This window comes from Anas acuta, chromosome 1 (genome assembly GCF_963932015.1).
Source record: "Anas acuta chromosome 1, bAnaAcu1.1, whole genome shotgun sequence".
In the NCBI taxonomy this organism is placed as follows: domain Eukaryota; kingdom Metazoa; phylum Chordata; class Aves; order Anseriformes; family Anatidae; genus Anas; species Anas acuta.
In genome coordinates, this window is record NC_088979.1 from 200,814,698 (window position 1) to 200,833,512 (window position 18,815).

The window sequence follows — 18,815 nt, forward strand, 5'->3', positions numbered from 1 at the left end:
TGGGTTATTGGAGGTACAGCTGAGATGCACATTACTCTTTTTTTCTTTTTTTTTTTTCTTTTTAAGATGTGGTTTTAGGAATACTTCATTATCTCAGGAGGGAGTGGGCCTGATGTAGCTGACATAGATGAAGCTCTGGTGAATGGAGAAGAGGGATGTAACAGGATTTGCTTTAAAGGGCTCACTAAGATGACAAGGCTCAAACACAAGGCACAAGTGACTGACAGTTTTCAGCAGTGAATCTCCAAACAATTTATAAAGCTGGGACAGTATTTCTCTCTCCATTTTAAAGATGGGAAAACTGAGGCATGGAAATCATCTCTTTTCAGAGGTGAGCTGGGGTCTGCTATCAGAGTCTAGAGTTGGCAGTAGGTAGGACATGAACTGCCAAAGGGACGTGGCCTCAAATGAGACCAGAAAATTCCCTTTGTAAGAAAAAGTTCCCTTTCTGAAAGCTTTCATAAGAAATTTCTTCTTTATTTATTAACCCACAGCCACGTCTTGCTTGACAGAATCCTAGTAAGGAAAGTATTTATATACCTTCCCTCCTGATCCCTGGACTGAGATACTTAGTCCCAAGCTCATTATGACCTTAAATATGTTACCTATTACCTTTAATGGCATATTGCAGACTCCTGCACTCATATGCATTCTTATTAAATGCATTTAGCAACCTGGCAGTGAAAAAATAGAAGTGTCAGCTCCTTCAAATTAAAATAAAAAATCAATTATGCTCTAAGGGGCAGATGGAGATTAAGCTGAATGCAATGTACATTTACACTACTGTGGAAACCGAAGCCTTTATGTGCAATTAGTGGCATTTTATTCTTAATCTTTCTCCTTAATACAGAAGGGGCCATTAAAACAGTAAAAGCCATCCATGTGCCTGCTTCACAGTCAGCTTTGGAGAGGTACTTCCAAATGTATCATTTTCATCTTATCTTTGTAGGTCAAAAACATTACTTACGTGCCCCTTTAATTCTTTGCTGTTATTTTGGGGGTAGCAGTGAATGGGGGCTGGAAAGAGGGAGGAAAAGGCCAAGTATACAGTTGCAAGATGTTTTTTTTTTGTTTGTTTTTTGTAACCTGAGAGTAATTTTTCATGGTACTTTTTGCTTATTGCGTCCCTTCTAGGTTTTGTCCATCTCATTGGAAATTGCCAAAGGGAGATGTTCACAGGAGAACCTTCAGCACAAAGCATGTTGTGGACAGGCTTTTGAGCTTTTATGGGAATGTGCCAGGACATTTAAGGCTGCAGCTGACCCTCAGGAGTTGGACTTGATGATCCTTATAGTTCCCTTCCAACTTGGGATATTCTATGATTCTATGATCTCATAAATGTGATTCAGTACCAAAACTGTGGCAGTGCCTGTGCTGGTTTTTGAGTCCATTGTGCAAGAAGAGTGCACAGAGGGCTAGGACGACTCAGTATGTTGTGTATTGTGATAGAAAATGCTCTCAGCTTGCAGCAGAAGCTCTGCTTCTCTACTGGGACACATCAGTGATGATGAGAAATGCAGATGTGAGGCAGAATTCAGCTTTGTTTATAAGACATGAGCTCCTGCTCCTGCTTGTCGGTCAGAGAATTTGGCCTCGGTTTCCCCAACCTCCCTTCCCAACCCCAGCTCCTAGAGGATAAGCACACCAGGAGGTGTTTTCCTGCTGGGGAAAGGTGTGTAAATAATCAAAGTAAATAAGGAAGCTGTTAATAAATGCTACAAATGAGCAAGTCCTTGCCATGGGAGTGGATCTCTTCTGTAGTGCAAGCGTGATCAATAAGACTCTCAGCTACGAGCCTCAGTATTGAACCTCAGCGCTGTGATTTATTGGATATAACATGTGCTTCCTTTTTATTTACTATTAAGGTGGAAGAGCTGCTGTTCAGCACACTTTCATAGCGTTCTTGAGCTGCAGACATGATGCACTTGCTCAGATTTTTGAGTTAGTTGCGGGAGAAAGGGTAGAGCTAGAGACTGGATTTTTACCTCTGCAACCACCATGCAGGGCTGGTGCTGTAAATAAAAAGGGTTCGAAGTGGGAGATGCTAACCAGGTTCCTTCCCTTTCCGAAGGGAACGTTTTACAAATACAAATCCCAAACCAGTAATCTCACCGCTGCTCGCAGTGCTTAACAAGCAGGACTTTTACTATGGAGCGTAGCAAGAGATTTTAAATTTTGGATTAACTTCACTTATGTTAATCTCTCCTTTAGATCATGCCTTAAACACCTGCCTTCAAAGCACCCTACGCTCAACGGTAAATCGGGAGAAAAAAAAGCGTCTGCAAAACGCTTTGTAAATTTGATGTTGTTCTCCAGAAGATGGCACTGTGAAACTAGGCTTAGAGCATCCCCGTGCCAGCTTCCAGGAGAGTTTTACCTTTTTACGTGGTATCAAGCTCCACTATTTGCACCACCTGCAGGACCGACGCCATTTATTTAGGTTTATGAGAAGTCCATATACTGTGTGCAAATAGAGAATCAAAGAATGGTTGGGTTGGAAGGGACTCCTGAAGATCATCCAGTCCAACCCCCCTGACGAACAGGATCGCCTAGAGCACGTTGCACAGGATCACCTCAGCCCTGTGTTAAGCTCCTGGGACACTCTGAGTCCTTGAGGCTCCTGGCTAAATTGGGGCCAGAAAAGGATGTCAAGATGCACACCCATCCATAAATCCTACCGAATGCTCTCCCCCAGAGCATTTATCTTCCCAAGCCTGGAAAAAAGAGAGAAGTTGGGAGTGTTAATGTCATATGGTTTGTATGCACATGTTATTGCATCTCTTTGTGTAGGGGGGGCTTTTTATATCCCCACATCTCCTCTATCCTGGAAGTCAGAAACCACCAGTACCTTATCTAAAGTAATTGGAGTTCAAATTTCACTGGGTTGGAAATGTTCCTCTTGTTCCGCTATGAAAACTATAGGGTGTGAACATCCTTTGGAGGTGAATATCACAGGCAAGGCAGATGGACAATCATCATAACTTGGGTATTTAGTACTCAGGTCAATTTATTCTTTTATCAGTGCTATTTGCATAAAAGTGTTTTTCTTAAAAACAACAACAACAACAACAACAAAAAAAATAATCAGTTGGGAAATTTCTATTCCTTACTCCAAATACAAGTGTGAGTGTTAGGTGGCTGACAACAGATCTGACACTCAGCAACATAAATAGCAGCAAAATTAGTGTAATGTTGGAGACATATCCCTGGGAACACAGGGCCACTGAGACTAAAACCTGTGCTAATGTTGGTGTGGTTTTTCACTGATGGATTAAATCCATTTTATGTCTTGGGATTCTCAGCTGGGACAATTCAGCATTTCTCAGAGTGTTTCCTTTTTCCCAAGGATACTCTGAAAGGTAGTACTAAAATGAAATTGCTCAGATATTGCTGCAATTTATGTCCACTAAACCAATTTGTATTCTCAGCTCTGAACAAGATCCAAAGTCTTTGCTGCCAACAGGAGCTGATACAGTCATGTTCAGATCAGGCCTGCTATAAATCTGCACCTTTTCATTCATATCTGAAAGTCTTACGGTAGCGGTCATTTAGAAAAAAAAATCTGGAGGGATTTCCTTCCTCAGCCTCGATTTTTTTTTTTAATTATTATTTTTTTTAATCCACCTTTTTGGACACCTTCCAAAGAGCTAATTTAGATGATAAACTCTTTGGACAAGGATAATGCTTTCTTCTACATCTCTATGAACATGGCCAAACATGCTCTCAGCTCTTCAGAATTAGTCTGTAAATAGAAATAAGAGAGGGCCAAGAGAGAAGAGGTCCAGGTCAGTGAAACCAAAGCAAAGAGCCCTTAAGTGTGAATGGGAACAGAGGACAAAGGCAGCTGGTGGTAATAGAAAGGAGATGAAGAAACATCTGCAGTGATGTGAGAGCTGTTTCTGCTACCCTAGGTTGAATGGTGGTAGTGTCAGAGCCTGGCAGCAGCACCCACAGGTGTGTTACAGTGAGGGGAACTTCGGTGTGACCTAATCTGGAGAAGGTGAAAAGGAGCAAGCACAAAGATATTGTGCTGGCAGATTTTTTTTTTTTTTTCAAAAGTACGTTGAAAATCTGAAATGTCTCCCTGCTAAAAATGTCAGCCACTTTCCTGGCATCTTTTAGATTTTGGGTGTTATTTTGAAGTTTGGACAGTGTTCCCTTGCTGTTCTGAAATCCCATCCAACCTGTAAGCCAGAAAAAAATATGAACTGCCTGATTTATGTGTTTTACAGCAACTCTACTGGAACCAGAGGGGCTGAATCCTTCTCCATGGCCTTTTGGAGATGGACCACGAATGACAAAGCCCTGTGGTGAGGAAGCCCCTTCCCTCTGCTTCCCTCTGGACCTGTTGAATATGCATGTGCTGCACTAGCCCTAGTCCCGGAGGATGCTCCCAAGGTATCTGTCTGCATCCTCACACCTATCAGGGATACTGCAAGGAGGAGGGATATGAAAAAAAAGTCCCCAAATCGACGGCAAGGAGCATTGTGCAGCCTCTGGGCAGGGCTGCAAGGCAGGCAGAGGAATCTCTGCAAAATCCTCCGCCGCCCTGCTGCTGAGCAAAGCCGGGTAGGGAAAGCCGTGGAGATGGCTGAGTCGGGGCATCCTCCCAAAAAATGACTTCAAAGGGGGCTTTTATTGCCCTCATTGCCCCCGGGAATTCTTGCGCTCCTCCGGGGTGCTGGAGCAGTCAGGGCGGGGGGCATGGGGCGGTTTCCAGCCCTGCATCGGGGCCGATTTCAGGATCTCGAAAGAGAAATAAAAAATAAATCAGAAAAATCCCGCAGTGTGGCTGAACGTGCAGACACCCCCGCACAAGCACACCCGCACGGCGACGTTCGGTGCGATTCTGCCGCGGATCCCCTGCAGCCACTACAAGGAAAAATAAAAGAAAGAAAAAACAAAAGGAAAAAAAAAAAGAGGGGGGGGGGGAGAGAAAAAAAATAAGGAAAAAAAAAATCCCAACGCGCAAACGACATCCAGAAAGTTGTGTGTGTGCCTGCGCGCTGGGAGGGGAGTGCCCCGGCTGATTTTGCATCTTGCCTTGTGCCTCGCCTGCTCTTGTTTTTATTTTTTTTATTTTTATTTATTTATTTATTTTTTGCAACAGGGAAAGAATAGGTAATAGAGGATCAGGGGAAAGTCCGGGCAGTCGGAGCGGAGGGGACGCGGTGCATTTTTTTTCCTTTCCCTGCTTCCTCATCCTCCCTGGAAGTTTCTTTGCGACACAAAATCGGGCAAGAACCCGAGATAGAAGCTTGCGGGGAGCGGTGGGGAGGGAAAAATGGGAGGGAGACGTCCCACTCGGCTAGCAGCACTGCTGGCTTTGGGGCATTTTGTGTCACAAAAATTGCGCGCAAGGCGAGACCCCGCTGCGCGCTTCCCTGCGCCGCTCCCCGGTGATGCCGGCTGGTGCAAGGAGGGGGGGGAGAGATGCGGGGGATTTTCTTTTTTTTTCTTTTTTTTTTTTTTTTTTTGAAACTGCTGAAAAAGGTCACTGAAGGAGTTGGCTGCTAAATAAAAAAAAAAAAAAAAAAAAAAAGCCCTAAAAAGAGCGGCAGGCATGCGCACTGCGCGGATGCCATATTGGAATGAGGCTGCCGCGGGTGCGGGCGCAGGGACGGCTCCGCGCAGCGCCGCGCACCGCGGGCTCCCGCTGCTGAGGCGCGGAAAAAAAAATTAATAAAAAAAAAAATATTAACCCCCCAAACTTCCTCAGGTAAGGTACCGTATCCAGCAGCACCCTCCGGGACTCTCCTTGCTGGCATTTCTCTTTATTTATTAATTATTTTTTTTTTTCGCAGCGCTTGGGTGGAGAGAGTCGGGTGGATTTTTTTTTTTCTTATTTTAAAGGAAAGCCGAGGGATGGAAGGTTGCTGTGGGTGTATTGTGCGAAGAGGTGGAGTTGTTGGGAAGTGTTTGCGGGAGGCTTGCGGGGCTGCTGGGGCACAGCCCCGGCTGGAGCCGGTACCTGCGCTCGGCTTTGCGGCTGCCGCTCCCCGCGCACCCTCCCCGGGCACTGCGGCCGCAATTCCCCGCCGGCTGTCAGCGGGTTCTTTTCCTGGCATACTCTGCATGCCCTCATTTCTCCCTCTCTTCTTCTTTCTTTCTTTCTTTTTTTTTTTTTTTCCTCTTTAAAGTAATCTATCTTTTTGGGGTCTTCCCTGGCATCCTTCGGGGGCATCCTTCGCATGCAGCCCCCCTTTCAAATTGCTGCGTGCCTCGGAAAGAGTTATTTTGGGTGTGTTTTTTTTTTTTTTTTTTTCTTTCTTCCGAATCTGCAAGGGTGAAAAAAAAGCCGCCGCAAATAGCGGGGAAGAAAAAGAAAAGAAAAGAAAGCAATCAGCTGTGCCAAAACGTGCAGCCCTGATCTCTCTACATATTTTCCCCCGTAGCGCTCCCGAACTGCGGTAAATGAATATTTATAAAGCTTGTCAGTTCAACATGGCGGGTTAAGGTGTCTTTAAAACTGAAAATAAACATTTTGAGGGGAGAAAAAGAGAGAAGCCAAGGTGTCACACGTTGGCTCAACTCTCTTTTGTTGCTCGGGAGAGGTGCGCCGGTGAATTAAACGCAGAGAGGTGGGGATGGGATCGGTCCTCCGGGTCCCCCCCTGCAGGACTCACTGGTGGGAAAAGTACAAGGGATTTGTGTGTGCTGGGAAGGAACCACGAGAAGGGGCACGCAGACTTCGGAGCCCGGCCGATTTGCCTTTGAATGCCAAAATCGCAGGCGTGCCACGAGAGAGAGCTAAAAAAAAATGCCGAGAGACGCGGCGATGATTTATTTTGCATTAAGAGTAGACATGTCGTGGGATGAGATGTCCTGTTGGAGCTGTCAAGCCTTCCCTGCTCGGCGCAGTCAACCGGGGATGTGCTTTTTATTTTTTCCCCCCCTCTGTTGTTTAACAAAAATGCTCAGAAATTGCCGTGCACGGAAATCGGGGCTGCCAAACAAGTGGCTTTACCAGTGCGTGCCGCAACGAGCATCTCTTGCGCGGAGGGACCCTAAAAAGCCCACGACGGCGGAGGCGACTCGCAGCTTTTGCAGAGCAAGCAAATGAGAGTTTGCGAGGAGTTTGCCGGGAGTTGTTTGTGCTCTCCCCGGCTGCCGTTTGCAAATGCATTTTTCGGGGGAGTGGAGGAGCGAGGCTGGCGCTGAGGCAGGAGAAACTTCCTTGTTCCAGTGCCGGGAGCGCTCTGGTGCTGCTGCCCCGGGGATCGTTTCGCCGTGGTGGCAGGGTGTTAACTTGGGAACATCCGTAATTTGCAGCCCTGGGAGGCGATGGGAAGCTCTAGCATCGCGGGGATAGAGGAGCCGGGGAGGATCCTTGGGGGAAGATTTCCTTGAGCCTCTTGGAGATGCTCTCCAGAAACCCACCATGCTTTTATTTAGCAGGAGGGGTTGGAGATGCAGTTCGCCCATCGCAGCATGGTTTTGCCTTCCAACAGGGCTCTCTTCCATCCTCCCACTCCATTTTTGCCCTCTGTCCAGCCTCCAGTCCCACTCAGGACCAAGTTTTGCCACTCAGGGAGCCAGCAAACTGATGTCACAGGAGTGGCGACCGGGGGAACGAGGGAGGGGGAAGGATTCTGACCTGTTATCAGAAAATAGCATTAATTATAAGCAGAGCATTAATTATAAGCTGCTTGGGGGGCAGCTGTCAAACAGCAGCAGGACTGAGCTTGCAAAATCCAAGTGGAGTGGAGTCAGCCTGTGGGATCTTCTATGGGGTGGGAAGGGATGGAGCCGCTGCAAAATGGGGAAAAAGCTCCCCCATCCCTGCCCTGCATCTCCCCCTCTCCACGTGTGCTGCCCCTTGGCAGAGGGGCTTTTGAAGGCACTTTGTGCCCCTGGGCACTGGGGCAGGAGGTGTTGTAGCAGAAGGAGCTGGAGGCTGAGCACAAAAGCAACTTGGTGGGGGTCCTGGTGGGGGCACGGAGGGGATGCAAAGGTCTCTGCAGATCCCTTTTCCTTGGGGTATTGACCCTCTTTTTTTTTTTTTTTCTTATTCTTTCCTTTGCGTTAAATGAATTTGCTCTAAAATGGAAAAAACAGTCTAAAATGGTACTTGCAAACTGCACTTTCTGATGGGAACACCTCACTTTGCACTAGTGTTGCCCATTTCAGGCTGTGCATCCAGACCCCCACCCAAGGATGGGGTGCAACCCCCACACCCGCCAGGGAAGGGGACACCCCATCACCCTGAGGGGCTGTGTTTATAGGACGGTTTTGCAACCCCCAAATCTTTGCTCCTGTTTCCCCCAAAGGAAGGGGATTCTGCACAGGCACTTTTGATTTCCTTTGCTGGGGGGCAAGGGGATTATTTGCTGGTGGACTCTGCAGGAGTTGGGGGGCGTGGGTGAGACAGGTTTGCTCTCAGAGTTGGGATTGTAGCCCAGGGGAGCAAGGACACAAGTGGTTTGTTTTTTTTCTTTTTTCTTTTTTTCCCATTTTTTTTTCCAGCAGATTATTTATGGAAAGGAAGAAAATAGTCTCACAAGTCTAATAACTTCAGTGTTTATAAAGGATTAGATCCTAATAACTCCTCTGATAAGATGGAGGCTCGGTGTAATCTGTTACTAAGTGAAAATATAAAAGCCATTTAAGTAGATACAGCGAAGAGATGCTGGGCGACTAGCACACTGCAAACAAAAAAGAAATAATATCTTTTTACTGATTTTTGGGGATGGATAGCATAACAGGATAGTAGGCAGCCAGTATCATTTCATTTATATATTGAGAAAACATTTACAGATATTCAACAGATGTTTCCAGGATGCTGCAGTGGTGGAGAGTGTGTGGCGCAGCTGTAAGAACATCTGTAGAAAGCAGTATGTAGTTGTGTGGCTGTGATTATGAGTGATAATTGACTGGCTGGACAGACAGCTGATGTTTTAATGAAACATTTATTAAAACTTTATGGCGGTGTTGCCAGAAATAGAATCAATACTGCAACTGTCAGCTCTTTAGGGATGCTTTTTTTTTCCCCCCATGGCTTGTGCTGTGCAGGGTGGGCTGCTGACCCTTTAAATAAATAAAATAAATACTTGTATGTATTTCAAGTTGCTTTTTCAGGCTTTTTTGCAGGGATATGGCCACAATATGGGAGCATCAGCAAAGGGATGTGAAAAATATCTTGTTGTGGGACAGGCCATGGGAGAGAAGGTGCTGTGGTGTTTCTTCACAGACTTTTTGCTGGCTAAATTCACATTGGTGTAGGATGGGGGAGTTTGGGGGGTCCCAGGGGTGGTGGTTGAGGAAGGTGGCTACTCTCTGCTCGTGTCCAAGTGACAAAATCAAGGAGTTGTGGAAGGTCCAAGAATCAGGCCGTGGAGACGAAGCATAGAGAAGGAGGATCCAGAGGCACGTTTCTGAAGGTGCCCAGGGAAAATTAATGGGGTGGCCACTTTTCAGATGACCTGAAGGTTATAGAAGAGTCCCAAGTCCTTTATTACTGTGTATTGATGTGTGCCATGGATTGACTGGTGCAGCTGGGCCCTCAGTGCAGAAAATGAGATGCTTTTGGTAATAGTGATGCTCCTTGCAAATGCTGAATTTGTTCTATCCCTGCAATGTCATCCTCAGGAGCAGTTATTTTAGAGTGGCTGGTGGTACCTTGCCAACATTTAAGTCTCATCGTTTCAAACTATCTGTTGATCTTTTTACAGTAGTCATCTGTGATGAAACCAGTCAAATCCACCCTTTGGGTTTTCAGCCAGAAGATTTATATTAGCTTTGTTTTCTGTGTCTTAGGTGGCACTCCTATGGTGAGTCGAAGTGTTTGGGTTGCAGAGCAGAGGGAACGCAGGAGTATGAGCAAAAGGCTTTGTCACTGACATTTAACAGCTCCTGAAAAAGTTTATTTTGAGATCGGCCTTTTTGCAAGGCCTAAACAAAGCGGTTTTGAGAGGGCTGGTTTAGAAAGTGTGATCACAGTTACTCCACTTTCATGAATCAGAAACGTTTGTTCTAAAATTAAATAGTAATAAAAAGCCATAAAATCCCCCAAACCAGGCAGATCTTGACAGCTGACCGAAAGATCATTTCTGAGTAGGTGTGAAGCTTAAAAAAAGGTATGTGCGGAATCTAGGCTATTTTTTTCTCGTGCTTGTGATTCTTGCTTTCGTGATTAATGCTCCAAACATCACCAGGTGGCTTGTGTAAGGGAGCCCTAATTGCTTGGACAAAGTCCTGAGCTCCAGTTTGAATATAAGTTATTGGGAAGGTGCAAGGCCAGACGTTGGGATCCTCTGCTGTGTGGGGAATTCATTCTGGATGACCTGGGGCAGCTCATGTGTTCGCCATGGCATCTCTCAGAGGCCACTTGTGGGATGAAAGGGAATCCAATCAGTCTTGTCTTGGAGCAAAGGGATGGAATTAGCCCCCTAAATGTGACTTGCAGATCTCTGAATTAAAATGTCTTGTGGAATTTGGTCCTGGTCAGACCTTGGCAGGGGCTGCTGGCTGCTCTCTACTTGTCCCAGGGGAAGGGAGGGGATGGCAGGAGATGTCCATGAGGGCTGCAATTTGGTTTTGCAGATCCTCCCACCTCATGGAGCTTATCTGGATGTAAAGCACTGGGAGGGGTGTGAACACACACAGGACTAAGCCCAAGTGCTAATCAGCTGTGCTGTGTAAATGAACCAAACGGCGCCAGGAACCTAAAATGTCATTTTTCCTAAAAAGCATTGGAATCAGATGGCAGATGTTTAAACTTTTTTTTTTTTCCAGTTTGCGTATTTTTATTTATTTATTTATTTATTGAGACTGTGGTGCCCTGCAGGAGTCAGAGCGAATGTAAAAGGCAGCGCTCATTGCCCCGGGCAATTGGAGTTCTGGCTGGTCAGAGGCTTCTGAATTGGGCCCTAAATGAAGTCTGTGAAAACAGTGTTTTGTGTCTCCCTCTGGTGACTTGGCTGATTGGTCCCTTTGTGGGGGTCTGACTGATTTTTCTTTTATTTTTCGGTCCACGTGGCTGGTGCTAAATGAGATGTTTTGGGATGATAAGCAGCTGTGCGCGTTCGTTACCCCACCAAAAGGCTCCCTTGTTTCCAACCCAGGGGTGGCAGAAGAAGGGACACTGCAGATGGTTGATGTTGCTGCTCTGCTTCTTCCCTGCAGGTTTTTTTTTTTTTTCTTTTTTCCTGTTTTAAAGGGCAGCATTGGGGATATCATTTCAGTCTGCTCCATGGCCATAATTCAGCCGAGCGCTTTAAAAGATGCTTAATCTTAAATATGCCGTATTCCCAAAGCAGCTGGTGTTCAGTGAGTGCTGAGCAAGTGTGGAAGCACATGCCAAGGTGGGGCTGAATCATGGGGACTGCCTGTTGAATCGCGGAGAAGGTGACAGCCACCTAGCAGGTGATGGAGCAACTTGAAGTGAGAAAGGTTAGCACGTGGCGACCTCCCTCTCCCTGCCCTGGCACCTTCTGCTGGCATTTAGCTCTCTGCAAAGAGGATGTAAAATAGCTGTGCTGTGGCAGGAATGGATTTTTACAGCTGCTTGGGATGAGCATAAATAATTCAAGTGCAGCACAGGGGAGAGGTGACCCCTTGGCTTGTCCTGCTGTTTGGGGCAGCACAAAAAAGTGGTTTGGGGCCAGATCCTGCCATCGGCACCCAAATCTGGGAGTCTCCCCCCAGGTGTCTGGTGTGGGTGCTGAGCACAAGATCGTGCCCTGCACGTGTGTCCCATGGGATGCTCGAGGTGGGGATGTCCGGGGTTAGCAGGCAGGGCTACAGGTGTGGCAGCGATGCTGTGCTTAGTTATAAACCTTCCAGCTCATGTGGAAGAAGGGAATTTTAAGGAAAGAGTGCTTTTAATTTTAGAGGTTTGATCTAGTTCTCATTGAAGTCCATGGTAGGTTTTTGCTTTAAGTCTATCTCTGAGTCCTTAGGCTGCATTTATGCACAGGGCAGCTAAGAGTGGGATGAGTACCTCAGCCAGACATCTGTGTGCTTGCCTCTCATCTGTCTTTTTTTTTTTTTTTTAAAATTCTAATACTGCAGGGCTTTTCACTGTAAACAAGTTAGTTGCTCTAATTAGGTTTATTTTACTTTCTGTCATCTTATCTCGCTGCTATTTATCTCCATGCATATCCTGGAGTCCATGGTGTGCCGGGTGAGGAGGAGGATAAAATCGCCTAGTGAAACAGGTCTGTCTCCATCAGCCTGAAAGTGCGAGGCATTTGGCAGCAGGGCAAGGACAGAGGAGTGCAAAGACCTGCTCAGTTACAGAGGCCTGTCAGCACCCCACATAATCCCTTTTTGAGCGTGTGTCTGCAGAGAGTTTGATTCCCATCCTTCTTCCCTTTCAGGATGCCAAATCTGGACCTTCCCTGCTCTGATTGTTCTTCTGTTTTCCCATTTTTGCATTTTTTCCCTCCAGGGTTAACCGTTCTATTTTCTTTGCTAGCGCACAAATGATACAGGTGCAAAAAAACAAACCAAACCAAAAACAAACAAACAAAACAAAACAAAAAACAAAACCAAAAAAAAAAAACCACCCTGCTTGATAGAGCAGAAAGATCAGCCCTATTGAGTGGCTGGGGTAGGAGGGCTGGAGGGACCTCCAGGGCTTGTGCAGACCATCTCTAACCCTAGTGCAGGAATAGCTGTTCCAAGACCTGCCTCTAGAAAGATCAGGGGAGCCCTGTGTCCTTCCCACAGTCTATTCCACTTCCTCACCAAATTCATTATTAATGATTTTATTTCTTGTGCCCATACCAAATGCCTCCTCCTGTAGTTTAAACCCAAACCTTCCTGTTCTATTCACCAAGAACATGGAAAGCAGATTATTCTCTTCTGTTACATATTTGTATTTTTTGAACATTTAAGGTTCTCTGGATTAGGTGAAATTTGTTTCTTCCACCTTAGAGTATATTTACACCAACACAGCGCTGTTCAAAGCAGCGATGTGCCCCTAATCAAGTCCTGTGGGGTATTCAACGTGAAGGAGAAATTGCCACTTGATATAAATGAAAACATTGGGCGAGGGGAGAGCTCAAATTAATAAATAAATAAATGAAAGGACAGGAATTTGGAAGAAGTGATCCTCAAAAGGTTTCCAACTGGTACTTTGTCTGGGAAGAGAGACAGGCTCTTTCTCTGGGAGGTGAAAGCTGCTCCTTGATGTGTTCAATAGCCCTTCTGAACGAGCCTCCGTTCACATTGTGCCGATGCTCGGGGGGTGTAAATATTGTGGCAGGCTGCCACTAGCAATCCTGCATGAAGTATGGTTTTATTTAGGGACCTCTGCCTAGAGGAGCAGGCTTTCTTCTCAGGCATGGTTTTAGTCGTGGGCATCGTTGTGTTAAATGAAACGGGAGATTTGCAGCATTGCCTGTGAGATGGCTTTTTGGGGGAAGCTGGAGACCGCATTGATCGCCCTGCGTGCTTTTGGAGGTGGTCTCTGAGCTTTGAAAAAGGTCACCTGCATTGTTTAAGGAAAAGACTGCACATCCAGACTTTTAGACCTGGCAGAAAGCATTGCTGACTTGACCTGAGCTGTAAAAAGTAGAGGTTGTGTGTTGAGATCTACAGTGTGGCTACTGGGGAGGCTGAGCCCAGCACTTACTGGGGCTGGGATCCACTGGGACATGTGTGTCTCCAGGCTAGCAGGGAAGGGAGCTCAGTACTGGGTCAGACACCTAATAAAGGGTAAGTCCTTCAAAAGGGATGCTGTGGAGGAGAATGCTTTAGGGTGGGCTGGGGATTGACTTGATTCCTGTTTGCCCTGACTGCTGGGTGATGACTGGTCTCATACTGTGTCCCATGGGTCACAAGGTGCCTTTGTGGTCACCTAAGGGGGGGATGGAGGGGGAAGAGCCTGCCTGATTCAAGATCAATCCTGAGGTGATCAACTTGCCTGCATCCTAGACCTAATCACGCAGGGCTGAGTTCACCGTGAGTGCAGAACTTGTGTTGTTTGGTTCCTTCAGTTTGCTTGCTGGCAAATGTAGATATCTAAAATCTTAGCAGGTGCTGTGCCAGCACAGAGACCCTCCCCAGGGCTGGTGGTATGGTGCAAGCTTAGGTTGTCTCGCTTCAGCCCCGCAAGTTGCCCTGAGCAGGTTTCTCTTGGTTAGCTGTAAAGGAGCGTCTAGGTAAAAGAAATCCCACCAGCATATCTAGGGTCGAGCTCTGGAAATGCAGTGAGCCCAGGGACACCAAGTAGTGGGGTTGGTGCTTCTCCTCCATTCAGGACTCAGCAGTACGTTGGCGTAAAGTGATGGACATAAATTACCCAGATAGGAAGTTTCAAGGATGTAGGATCTCTTTTGCATCCTCTGTTCCAGCAGCCTACCTCTTTTATGTCAGGCCCTATTAACCATGCATGTGTTGAAGGGGGAGGGTGAGTTTTTCAGGAGTAATTCCAAGGGAGAACCCAAAGGTGCTGGATTTGTGTGTGTGTATGCAGACCTCTCCCTACAGGGTCTTATTCCAAAGGAAGGAAAAACAGGGTAGAGCACACGGGACAAGAAATGTAAAATGGTGTGAGAAAGCCAACGCCAGCACTTATTCAAAGAGCCAATATTGATAGAGATGACAAGGCAGCATGTTTGAGATAATGATGCGGCTAAGACTGACAGCCGTGGGAAGAAGCAAATAAAAGAGATTCTTTTTTATATTGGCTGGCTCTTCCTGCCTGTGAATTAAAAGTCTGGATGTGAATTAAATACCAGGGGAATGGGAGCTGTGTGGGGGAAGCATCGGATCGGTTCGAACCACCACTGTGCAAACACAGTGAACAAGGGATCTACAACCAGGGGCTTTTTTCCCTCCTCCCTCTTTCAGTTGCATTTTGTAATCCCTTTCCTTCTGTTCCTGCCTGATGTAGTGTCACCTTGAGATCTTTTGCTGTAGTTTCGCATCCCCTGATTTTCTCGTGGTCCTTAATTTGGGAAACGTGTTTCTTTGGATGGATGGAAATCAGCGAAGGGCAGCGTGTGGTGCTTGTTTGGTGGTGGTGGTGGCAGGCAGGTCAGCATGCTGCTGTTAACAGTATGGCTAGGGACTCCGTTTGAAGTGTTAATTAGCAGCAATTAATAAGAAGAGAAAAATTAATACCCTATGTCAGCTTTCTTTGCTAGTTAGTTGTATCAACTCAGGCTCAGGGCTATCTTGGAGCTTGTGTTTGCACAGTCTTGTTTTATGGTGTTGGGAGGACACTCAAGCACGCTCCTACCACGAACTATGAACTAGTTATTCCCAAAATAAGAAGATAAACCATAGCCTCAGGCAGATCCAGTTCTCTTGGAACATGGATACTCTCAATGAGACATCTCAAAACCAGAAAGTTATCCATAGCTTAAAGAAAAAAAAATGTTAAAGTAGAATTAAACCAACAAAAATGTCAATGACATTGCTGAATTTGTCTGAGATTCTGCATTGCTCCCATTTAATTAAGCTCAGACGTGGCTGCTGAGGATCAATCCCAGCCGTGCTGCAGCCACTCGGGCAGCTTCCTGCTGCTTTTCCCATCCATTTCCCACTTCTGATGGAGAAATTCCCAGGCAGAGGAGTAGTCCCTTCTCATGGATCTGGGGCATTGTCTGGATGGACACCTTCAGCTTTCTTTAAGTTCATAACTTTGTCCTATCAGCGTCATGGGAACGTTACAAGGTTTAACTATGCTATCAAACGGCTTATCTTTCTTCTGGGTATTTGTACTGGTACCCTTGAGTTCTGTTTAAGATGATTGATCTGTTGTGTTTAGATTGATCTCACCGTCCTTTATTTTATTTTACTTTTTTCTAATAGACCCAGATTACCTTCCGTCACTGCCTGGTCCTAGGCAAAAATGAAAACTGCCTAATCTGCCCAAGGTTTCATTTCTGCTGACAGTTCCCCTCCTCTCGTATTTAACAAGCTTGATGTAAAATCCTGATACTTAACCAATTTATTATTAATGATATTTACGGAAGTATTCTCTACTGAAGGAGAAGTGATTTTTGACTTTCAGTAGACTGATTGCTTCTTGTTTCATGGTTAATTGAAAGTTAATATACACTGGGGATGAGTGATATATATGTTTTGAGGATAGCTGCACTCAAAATACTCATAGTATATAAAACACTTAATTCATTAGCAAGTCTCATGTCAACAAAGAATAAAGATAAAGTGCTGTAGTGGCCATCGCAATGGGGAAGTGATCATTATTATTTATGGTGTGCTCCAAGTATACTAAGCACTTTGCAAAGAGACCAGCAAATATATTGCACTGAATAGGTTTATAATCTCATTTATTTATTTATTTATTTATTTATTCATTCATTCATTCATTCATTCATTAGTAGGTTCCTTTAGGTTGAGGCACACAGATCACTGATGGAAATCTAACTTTGGCCAAACCACCTTCCTTGGTAATCTGCAGCTATCAGTGATGCTTTCCGAAGCACACGCGGCTTTAGTGTGGTTTAATTGCTGTTGTGACCACTCCAACCAGCAGTTAACAGGTGTTACACTTACATTTTACATGCTCCTCATCCTTGTCAGTTTGTGCTGTAACTGCTCATACATGTCATTTTTCCCCTCACATTTTTCATTGGAGTAACCTTAAAAACTGGGAATGAAAAACCTACAACAAACCGCTCTCATTCTTTCTATTTTATAACCACTGTATCTGGTCTTCCTGAATATGCTTCCCGAGCGGTAAAAGTTGGAAAAAAATCCCATAATATTTTTACACTCTTATTACCTCGTGCTTTGCCTGGCCTCTGGCAGTTAACTATTTTCTTACTTTTAGTCATGCTTCTTGCAGTCATTTGATGTTGGTGCTGCCAGCATAGTCCTCGCTTTCATGCAGGTATTGGAGGCATTCACTAATAAGCAGGACCCGTCCTCCACATCCTATATTCTGGACACACACCTTCCTTACCATCTGTCTTCACTTTAGCGTATCTGTGTGAATAGCTGGTTCCCTCTGTGCCCATAACCCACGCTCTTGGTTTCTCTTTTTCAGCCCTCCTTTGACACCTTGTAATTCATCACCATCTTGGTGAGTTTTACTGAAAAGCTCACTTTGGAGTTCTTTTTTTTTTTTTTTTTTTTTTTAATCTACTCCTAAAGGTGTTTCTCTGGGTATTGCTTGTCTGGTGGCTTGCTCTTGCTGGAAATACAGTTCTCATTTAGTCTGGTATCTGATTCAAGATCTAGTCAGTCTGTATTTCCTTTCTCATATCATTTTTCATCTCTGTGTTTTTATTCTATTTTTACTATGTTAATTTCTTCAAGAAGATTCCCTTCTGCCAACATGACCCAAACTACACCTGAGTTAATATTTGCTACCTTGGGGGGTACTAACTGCTGCAGTTCCCGTAGATCAGCCTTCATTAAAAACCAGTTGTGGCTAGTACTATTTCATTCTGGTATCTCCATTAGACATGTTTAACTTAATTTTCTAGAGTTTTTTCCAGTCTCTCCCAATTATTGTCCGTTTATTGTTTCCTCTGCTTCTTTTATGTAAATCTCCCCCTTCAGAAATCTGAGTATTTATGAAATGAGATATAGCTCACACAGTGTTAGCCATCAAAAGAAATTGGAAGCCATGGGCTAAACTTGTTGGAGGAGGGCTGAGCTGAGCTGGCCTTACTCAGGTGCCTTTTTGGGCAAGGCTTGTGCCACGTTATGGGCATGTCCTTATCTCTCAGTTGGCAACACAGGGAGCTGGACTGAACTTGGGGAGGTGAATCCTTTGTGTTGAGTATTGTGGATGTTGCTTATTACCACACTGTCATCTCTGTTATCGCAGTGATTATTGCCACTAAGGGAAGCGTCCTCTGCTGTGGCTCCTCATTCAACAATAGCTTCATCTTGGATGAGGAAGCAGGATTGAAGGGTTACGATCAACACAAAATAACTTGAAGCTCCTTAGGAAAGGCTGAGAGTTGGTGTAGGCAGAACAAATCACCCGTTGTTTCTTTTTTATTTAGTTTGTGCTCTAGGAACTCCCTGCTGCAGGATGAATTAGGAAGGGAAGGACTCTTCTTCTGAACCATGGACACAAGGGCGTCCTTCATCGCCACCATGCAAGAGACCCAGAATCTCTCCCCAGAGAAGGGTCAGAGCCCAGCCAACGGCGACCAGGAGCAGTTTGATTCAGGTGAGCTCTCCTTTACCATCACGGGCTACCTACATGGTCACAGCCCTCCAGCTGACCACCAGTAGGGGTGAGGGCAGTCGTGTTACCAGGGGACCATTAGGGGTGGTTGAATGGCTTGATGGCCTTTTTTGAGATTTGTGGGTTGGACAATACTATGTGTCCCATATTGTGGAGTGCTAAAGTGGATCCATGGCTGATGGGGTTGGAGATTTCAGTTTTTTTTCTACTGGATCTTTTCTACAGTGCATATCAGTTACTCCAATTTTAAATAAAAAGCAGTGGAAAACCTTTCCCAGGACACCATATTGTGTTTTTCCTGTCCTTACATACAAATAAGTGCCCTCACCAGTGGTGAATCATTGATTCAACACTCCTCAAATGCAGTGGTGGGGTGAAAGCTTTCAAACTCTGCATGCTTTCCCTTCAGTGCCTTTTGCATCTGTTCTCTCAGGTGGTGCTGTCTTGTGCTCCGTTGGTAGCCCTGTGCTCAAGTCAAGCTCCAAAGCTCTGCCTTAGGTCCAGTTCTCACTGTTTCTCCCTTAGCACCCCAGAAATCTGGGGGAGTGTGTTAAAATTCATCCCACCTGAAAGAAACAGGACACTTATGTTAGTTTAGGTAAGAACCCAAGTACTGCCTTGGGTTCTCTATAGATGTGAAAGAGAGCCCCACTTCCCTAGGATGTCACGTGGAGATGACTGCTGAGCATCA

General features: G+C 45.5%; 1 protein-coding gene across 1 annotated transcript in view; it reads left to right on the plus strand.

The window, feature by feature from the left end:
- The first annotated feature begins 5,562 nt into the window (after nt 1-5,562).
- The window catches only part of SFMBT2 (Scm like with four mbt domains 2), a 108,036-nt gene continuing 94,783 nt past the window's right edge, over nt 5,563-18,815 (plus strand). The window contains exons 1-2 of the mRNA XM_068670082.1: nt 5,563-5,719; nt 17,937-18,106. Coding sequence (XP_068526183.1) covers nt 18,001-18,106 — 106 coding nt within the window. The 5' untranslated portion in view covers nt 5,563-5,719; nt 17,937-18,000. The remainder of the gene's footprint in view (nt 5,720-17,936; nt 18,107-18,815) is intronic.